General features: G+C 37.2%; 2 protein-coding genes across 2 annotated transcripts in view; one reads left to right on the forward strand and one right to left on the reverse strand.

The window, feature by feature from the left end:
- The window catches only part of LOC306882884 (egl nine homolog 1-like), a 12095-nt gene extending 9424 nt beyond the window's left edge, over nt 1-2671 (forward strand). The window contains exons 3-5 of the mRNA XM_079437874.1: nt 627-763; nt 890-957; nt 1804-2671. Coding sequence (XP_079294000.1) covers nt 627-763; nt 890-957; nt 1804-1859 — 261 coding nt within the window. The 3' untranslated portion in view covers nt 1860-2671. The remainder of the gene's footprint in view (nt 1-626; nt 764-889; nt 958-1803) is intronic.
- Nucleotides 2672-4849: 2178 nt separating this feature from the next.
- Nucleotides 4850-7904, reverse strand: LOC306882585 (E3 ubiquitin/ISG15 ligase TRIM25-like; the record flags this gene model as incomplete). Its single annotated transcript, XM_079437303.1, has 6 exons — nt 4850-5169; nt 5511-5570; nt 5689-5845; nt 5992-6225; nt 6330-6425; nt 7326-7904. The coding sequence occupies 6 exons, from the start codon at nt 7902-7904 to the stop codon at nt 4850-4852; spliced, it is 1446 nt and encodes a 481-aa protein (XP_079293429.1).
- Between the last annotated feature and the right edge of the window lie 1304 nt (nt 7905-9208).

Genomic DNA, 9208 nt, shown 5'->3' on the forward strand with positions numbered 1-9208 from the left:
GCAGACCTGGCCTCTCATTGTTTGTGTCGCTCTGTTATTTCTGCTAATGGAATTTATCATTATCACTAAAAAAGCTCCAGTCACGCACTGCTGAGTCGACTATATTGTCAGTAGTCACGTTAGTTTAATATGACTGATAACTGCATTAGAGACAAAGCTAGAGAAAAACTACAATTGCTTTTACAGTAATGCATTTACAATGAAAGTCTATGGGCCAAAACATTTAGTTTAAGGAAGTTTAAATGCAAGAAAAAATACCCAATTTTGGGGGGTTGTTATATCCTGTGTGAGCAAAATCATTAAGTTTTAGTCAAATGTGATAACACTTTTCGAAAAAGAAAATCCTCTGTCAAGTTGACTAGAACACAACATATTTCCATTTCATGTGCTCTTCTGTAAATACAATGTTTGCTCATTTTTACAAACTGATTATTTTCACACAAATAATTTTCTGTCCTAATTGACATTATCGTCTGTATTTTACATGTAAACACTGCATGTAATCACACTAATTGTTTGTTGTGGGTATTGTCACAATGAGAATTTTAAGTAATTCAGGTTTTTGATGATTTGTCTAATGATAAACCTGATCTCATAATTGATTTCTGTGTTATTCGTGTCTTCAGGAAAATGGGGGCGTACTGCGGATATTTCCAGAGGGTAAAGCACAGTTTGCAGACATCGAACCCAAATTTGACCGTTTGGTTTTATTCTGGTCTGATAGACGAAACCCTCATGAAGTCCAGCCTGCATATGCAACAAGGTTATCATCATCATCATCATCATTGATGAAGCACATGACAAACACACTCTACACATGCAATGAATTTTCTTCTCACATTATGTTTTTGGTCTAGTCCTCATAAACTTTGTCTTTCTCATTGTGTAGATATGCTATTACCGTGTGGTATTTTGATGCTGATGAGAGGGCGAAAGCTAAAGAAAAGTACCTAACAGGTAAGTTAGTTCATCACCACCCCAAAAAAACTCTGTGGAACACAAAAGAAAGATTTAAGCAGTCTTCATTTTGACCGTTCAAACCACAAAAGGCCAACTAAGATGTAGATGAGTTTCAGATTTGGAGAAATGTAGCATACCATCAGACGCTCAGCAATGGATGCTCTGCAGTGAATGGGTGCCGTCAGAATGAGAGTCCAAACAGCTGATAAAAACATCACAATAATCCACACCACTCCAGTCCATCAGTTAACATCTGGAGAAGACAAAAGCTGTGCGTTTGTAAAAAAAAGTCCATTGTTAAGGTGTTTTAACATCAGTCCTCTGCTAAAATATGACTCCTCAGCCCATAATATTCCTTTCTCTAGTGAAAAAAAAAAGTTGTCTTGTCTGAATCAGGAGCGAAATCTGCACAGATCAAGCAATGTTTACAAGCCAAAACCAATACGTGGGTGGATTTGGATGTCAGAGACAACAGGAGATGAACTTTTTCACTGGAAGAAGCATTAATATTGATTACAGGCTCTATTTAGGCCTGAAGCGACAGTTTAAAGTTAAAACATTTTTATGATGGACTGGAGTGGATTATTGTGATGTTTTTATCAGCTGTTTGGACTCTCATTCTGACGGCACCCATTCACTGCAGAGCATCCATTGCTGAGACACATTTCTACAAACCTGATGAAGAAACAAACTCCTCTACATCTTGGATGATACATTTTCAGCAAATTTTCATTTCTCAAAACCAAACAAGCATGTTTTGTGCAAGCTAAAATAAAAAATTGTGTCAAAATTCTGAAGGTAATGTTAACTTTCTTTCCTTCTTATGGTTGTCTTTTTGGAAAGGTGCTGGTGAGAAAGGAGTGAAGGTGGAGCTAAACAAGCCGTCTGAACCAAGCTAATCAAATGATCATTAATCCAGACTTTTCCTGGTTACCAGCTGCGTGGAAAAAGAGAAGAGTTGGAAAAGGCAAGGGGTGTCCGTGACGAAGCAAGAGAAAGGAGTGGAAGATTGAATTAATGGAGGTTTAAAACTCAACCACAGTTACCAGAAAACCAGCTCATTTTAAATATGACTCTGTTGGTTTAATTTCATTTTTAAAAAGGTACAGTACTCTGTATTACATTTACATTAATGCCTCACGTGACTGGAGTCACTGTGCCTCTGAGGAATGTTTAAAAAGCCTTTTGCTTCTGGGACGAGTTTCTGCATTTTGACCTGATCTTTGAGAATCAAGCTGCACATCTATGCATGTTACTTCTCATCACTGCTTCAGTTCTGATCAGATTGTCTGTTCATACTGAAATACACCCAATGCCAGCGAGGAAGTGAACTTTCGGCATGTTTATTCAGGACTGTGAGCTGGCAGATGCATCATGGGAATGTCATCTGCAATTCTACAGCTTTACTTTGCTACATACACTAGGTCAGTGCAAGTCCAGTATTGAATGTTATTGTCTGTCATGACCTGCACGGTATGGTCTAATTTTGACTAAATTAAAGATTTTGTTTGCTTTATAGACATGGTTTCTCTTTTAAAAAAATATTCTGAAACAATTATAACAATTAGTATTTCTGTTTGTGTGTGTGTGTGTGTGTGTGTGTGTGTGTGCTGGCAAAGTTAAGTCATGTGCTTGAATTGAATTTAGCATTAATATAAACTGATTGTCAACCATACTATATTATTATAAGCAAGACTATCTGCTGGTATTTAATAAAAAAATAAAAAAATAAAAAAATAAAAAACTTTATTATAGAATACTTAGTCATTTTACATCAAATGTCATCAAAATATTTTAAATATTGAACAGCAGAATATTAAGTGGATTATTTTTCTCACCTTTTCTGCATTCAGCCACATAGGTTTCGGCAAGCATTATAAATAGATTGATTTGATCTTTATTGTAAAGTAAAAGTAAAGTCGTGACGTATTGTCAAGTATGGTGACCCATACTCGAAATTGGTGCTCTGCGTTTAACCCATCTAAGTGCACACACACAGCAGTGAGTAGTGAACAAATGCACACACACACACACACACACGGAGCAGTGGGCAGCCATGCTGCAGCGCCTGGGGAGCAGTTGAGGGTTCGGTGCCTTGCTCAAGGGCACCTCAGTCGTGGTATTGAGGGTGGAGAGAGCGCTGGACATTCACTCCCCCCACCTACAATCCCTGCCGGCCGGAGACTCGAACCCGCAACCTTTCGATTACGAGTCCGACTCTCTAACCATTAGGCCACGACTTCCATGTCATTGCATATGCTTATACAACAAAATTATGGTAGAGCAATCTAATTAGCAGCATTGAAGTAAACATTACTGCTGCACTAATTTTGATATTTGTTACATAGGTTTGCAGGAAACAGTTTTTAGCAATTAAGTTAAGTGCGGAATAGCTACAAACACTGAGCAACTGCACCACTTTGTGGTCACGATGGTAATGTCCAAACTTCAACAGGTTATGTGCAGAAAGTCAAATTTAAGACCGTTTTAAAGACCTGCAAGTATGTCCATACAGAACAAAACACTACAATTTCAGATTCCTGTACTCAATTAAAGAGGCACATTAAACCGGTTAGGCCTAACAGCAAGTTTAAAACACCTGATGAAATTGGTTATGCTAGCCTACTAATTCTCACACTAATTAGTGGTCGATCGAAATTGGATTTTGCTGATATGATAATAATGTGTTTAATAACACAATAAAAGATCGTGATGACGCTAGTAAAATCCATCTAATTAATATTTTTAGTCTTAACTTCATGTAGCCTAAGGTCACCCAGAGAGAAGCCCCAAGATTTTACATTGAATTAAATGCCACATACAGTTGAAAATAAAAAGATATCATATCCAATGATACAACACCCCAGAAACTTTGGTACTCTTGTTGTTTACGGTTTTATTAATCTGATCGATCGAAGACTCGTGGTTAATTTATAATTCTCGCAGAGCTTTGTAGCTACTTTACTGAGCTCTATAGACAAAAATAAACAAGATATAGGCTACATAAAATATCAACAGAAGATTGAATTTTAATATGAAACAAAATGAATAAGATTAAGGTAACATTAGGCTACACTTTTCTGAATTAATTATTGGTTTGGATTCAAATTACAAAAATGATTTGCATACATCCTAAGTTATAATTGTTCAGCTGTAATATTTAGGATAGAGTGGGGGGGGAAAGGATTGTGTCTTTCTTTCAGTGAAACAATAGTTAAATGTGTTCAGAAAAATTGTCAATTACAATTACATATATTATGAAAAATGTACCAAGTATGAAACCAAGTCCCAAGATGAAACCATGCAACCAAGTATGAAAAATGTCCAGAGTTTAAGTTATTCGATTTTTTACAAAAATTGAATTTGTGCCAAGGAGGCGTTTTATAATGAGGTATAAGTGAGGTATAATGCCCCCCAGTCTGACAAAGCACTTTGCTTTAAACATTTACAGGCAGTTTTAGCTTAAAATTAAAAAAAGAATATAATCAATATTTAGTTGGTCGTTTTACCCCACAGACTATGTTTGAGAAAAAATTGTCATTCTGAAAATATAATAATATTTTTATTAAATAACACGTAGCCTACTCCCTACTGTACTCATATCATATATAACTGTGATGGTTTTCACCATGAAGCTTACACTGGTGATGTACCGGTAGTAAGAAAAAAAGTGTTTTAAAGCTTGTTGTTTTCTACATCACTCGTCAACGTAGACCATGGCTACAATAAAAATTGATCTTGACTTTATCTTGTGGTAATTTTGGGAAAAACAGTAGGGGGGCGTTTTACCCCATGGGAGCATTTTGCCTTTAAAACCCATAACCCATCTCACATTTACTGATTTCCAATGGTACATTAACATATGTCAGTGTTATTGATTGGATATAATTTATGTTTTGACATTACATAGTTTCACTGTTGCATTGCTGCCCAAAGAGAACCCCGGATAGAGAGGCTGAGTGAATGTGGTGTGGACTTTATGAATGAGGGTCATTGTGTCAGAGACGCTGTAGAAGGACAGAACTCCTGCACCGTGATCCACATACACTCCTATTCTAGAGGAGCTGGATGCTACGATGAGTTTAGTCTTAATGTTATTGTGCAGGAATATGTATTTGGGGGGAGAACACAACAATATCCAGGACTTATTATTATGTCCAAACTTACACTCATTGCCACGTCCCTTCCTACTGATGCTCTTATAGGACACTGATACACCCAAACGTTCACTCTGACCGTAGTCAACCTCCCAGTAACAGCGTCCAGACACACTCTCTCTACACAACACCTGAGATACAGAATCAAATCTGTCTGGATGATCAGGATACGGCTGGTCTGTATGAGTGCTAGTAATCGTCCTGCTCTTATCACACAGACTGAGGTTTTTGTTAATCGTGTTTGGATCCAAAGGGAACTGAAGGGAATCTAAAAAAACATAAGTAGATAATCTTTCAGTATTTAGAACATAATCTTGTTTTTATTAGATAAACCTTAAGATCAAAGGGATACACCTTAAGATCAAAGGGATACACCTTAAGATCAAAACTTACATCCCAAGTATTCCTCTCTGGTCTCAAAATCAGGGCCAAGAACGATCTGAATGTGTTTCACTAGGAAAACCAAAAGACATCTGATATTTAATATTTAATCATGTTGAGAGAAAAATATATACTAATCCATCAATGCCGAATTAACATTAACGAATAGATGAATGCCTGATTCATTTACCTGAACCAGATATGTTGTCGATCGCCTCTCTGCAGTATTGATTTAGTTGGTCTCTGATTTTAGAGACGGATTTCCCAACTTCATCAAAAGAGGGGACAGAACTGATGATGATTCTGGGTAATTTTGAAGATCCAGAGAGAGAGAGGGACTGGAAACTCTACACAGACAAAAAGACAAACATCAGATAAAACAGAAATACTTAAAAATGAAAATTCACCAATTTGAAGAATCACCACAGAGCTTTTCTATATAACACCATTCATAATAAGAATGACTGTCGTGACCCAAATTCGATGATGTTACCTGGAGCAAATGGATATGATCATATGTATCTGAAAGCTGCTCCAGTTGAGCCTTATTCCTCCTCAGATCCGCGATCTCCTGCTTCAGCTGCTCCAGCAGTTCTTCAGCTCGACTCACTGAAGCTCTTTCCTGAGCTCTGATCAGCTGTGTCACCTCAGAGCGGCTTCTCTCAATGGAGCGAATGAGATCAGAGAAGATCTTCTCGCTGTCCTCCACTGCCGCCTGTGCAGATCGCTGATGGGACATGCATCACAATCAATGAGAAAGTTCTTCAGCAGATGAAGAGAGTCTCAAACTTCTTTTAACAGTCCACCATCGCTCTCCTTCTGCAAACACACCTTATGAGACTCAGCAGTCCCTCTCAGTTCCTGAAGCTTCATCTCTTTCTTCTGGATTCTCTGCTGGATTGTTCTCTGCATTTCCCTCAAATGACCCTGTCAGACACAAATGACCAAAAGGTAACAGAATATCTCAACATCATTACGTAAATGACTGAATTTGAAATCAGTTTTAGTAGGTTGTAGCATTCACATCGTGAATGAAAAAATACGGAAAGATTATCTTCAAATGTTAGGACAAAACATCTTTAAAAGGAACTTATTTGATATACTTTCTCAATGTTAAGAGAAAATGTCCTTATGATTTTATTTGTGCTTGATTAACTTTCTTGGAAACATATTTGTAACCTTTTAATATTAATCATAAGCAATATGTGGCCAAACAGAGGCTGCTGTTTTGTTTACATGCAGTTCAATAAAGGCCCTCAGAATTTTGTCAGTCAGATATTTCCTTATAATCCACTGTCACTGGCAACACTTATCCAGGGATAAACCCCACCTCTACAAGCTACACCCCCCACAACTGAAACTTCATCAGAGCCCCTCCCTGAGAATCATAAGGGGTCTTGTGGATTTACATCATATTTTTTTTGAAGCATCAATTTTGAGCGTCCATTCCACTTGCATTGGGCGTACTGAGATGGATTATTATTCTAAAAATCTCAAAGAAAGTCATATACATCTGGGGCGGCATGAGGGTGAGGAAATGATGAGGGAATTTTCATTTTTGGGAGGAGGAGTATAATTTACTCACCCTCCACTTTCAAATCTGTATGAGTTTCTTTATTCTGTTGAATATAAACGATGATGTTTTGAAGAATGTTGGTAACCAAACAGTTGACGGTAACTATTGACTTTCAATGTATGGAAAAAAAAAAATACATTGGAATTCAATGGCTACCATCAACATTCTAAACAAGCTTGAAAATGTAACAAGTTGACTGTACATTCGCCCTTATTTGTATATAAATTAGTAGTTTAATTTCAATGTCATACCTGCATCTTAGTCTTTTCTTCTGCAGCTGATACAGTCTCGTGGTTTCTGTGTTCATCCAATGTACACAGAACACAAATATATTTCTTGTCGTTGCAACAGAAAACCTCTAGAATCTTATCGTGTTTTTGGCAGATCATGTGCTTCAGTCGTCCAGTGGCATTGATCTCTTTGTGTCGTTTACGAGGGTGAAACTCCTCATGATGTTCAAAATGAGTTTGACAGTAAGAGTTCAGACACACCAAACAGGACTTGGTCGCTTTGTTTTTCCGTCCAGTACAGACGTCACACTTCACGTCTCCAGGTCCGGTGGGAACAGCCATTCGATGCTCTGTCTTCTTTAGTTTCTCAACCATTTCAGCAATCATCACATTCTTGCCTAAATCAGGTCTCAATGTGAAGGTCTTTCTGCACTGTGGACAGCTGTAGATTCCCTTCCGATCTTCCTGATTCCAGTGGCTTGTAATACAGTTCATGCAGTAACTGTGTCCACATGGGATGGTCACTGGATTCATAAGGAGATCCAGACAAACTGAACAGACGAACTGGTCCTCAGCCACTGAAATTCTGGCTTTTGCCATTTCACACACATATAGAGCGATGACACGGAAAACAGCTTAGCTTCTATTTCTCTAAACTGTTCTCAGTTTAAGCTGTGCCACTTTTATATTGTATATTTGAGGAAACAGTTTTTTTCTGTAGGGTGTGACTTACTATAAGGTAGTATTCAAAAATGTGGATATACAGGACAATGCGATGGGTTAGTGAACGTACTGTAGTATTTATCAGTCTCAACATACTGATTTGCATGTGCATGTCAGCGATCTGAAGTATCTGAAGCATTTGACTCGGGTTCAGAAACAGGAGGCATGTGGCTGGATTAGAGCCAAAGGAAAATAAATGACAGATGACAGAATATAGATAAGGATACTTCACCTGTGGTACTAGCTTTAACATACTAATTTACCATAATGACCCTTACCCATAATTCTATACTTAAATTGCAAGTTAATAACCTTTGTTATGTTATCATTCATGCAATAAATGGTTAACGTATAGTGTGTCATGTGCGGGATGTGTAATTGTAAATCTTTTTTTTTTTTGGAAAGGTGTAGGTAAAGAAGAGTGAAGGTGGAGCTAAACAAGACATCTGAACCGAGCTAATCAAATTATCATTAATCCAGACTTTACCAGCTGTGTGAAAAAAGTCTGAAAAGGCAGCAGGTGTCTGTGACGAAGCAAGAGAAAGGAGCAGACGACTGAATTAACTGATGTAAAACTGCACAATTCAGCCAGTTACCAGAAAACCAGCTAACTTTGAATATGATTCTGTTGGTTTAATTTGAGTTTTAAAAAGGTACAGTACTCTGTATTACGTTTACGTTACCGGTTCTCATGTGACTGGAGTCACTGTGCTTCTGACGAATGTTTAAAATGCCTTTTGGTTCCTGGATTTTGACCTGGGGCCTCATTTTTAAAATGTTGTGTAGAAACCTTCCTCCATTTGAACTCATTTGAACTAAGATCATTTCTCAAATGTATTTACACGTGATTCAGAGAAATTATATAATACATATAAACACAATTTGTTTTTACTTTGCTACATGCACTAAGTCAGTATGAGTCCAGTATTGAATGTTATTGTCTCTGTCATGATCTGCACGGTACGGTCTAATTTCGACTAAATTAAAGGCTGTTTGCAAGAGACATTGTTTCTCTATTTTGTCGTTTAGTCATGTGCTTGAACTGAATTTAGTGCTTAAATATATAAACTGATTGTCATTCTTAATATTTTATTATAATCAAAACCATCTGCTGGCATTTAATAAATAAATAAAAATAAAAACTTTAATCAGGGATACTTCAAACGTCAACAGTTTTTTTA

This window comes from Barbus barbus (assembly GCF_936440315.1).
Source record: "Barbus barbus genome assembly, chromosome: 16".
In the NCBI taxonomy this organism is placed as follows: domain Eukaryota; kingdom Metazoa; phylum Chordata; class Actinopteri; order Cypriniformes; family Cyprinidae; genus Barbus; species Barbus barbus.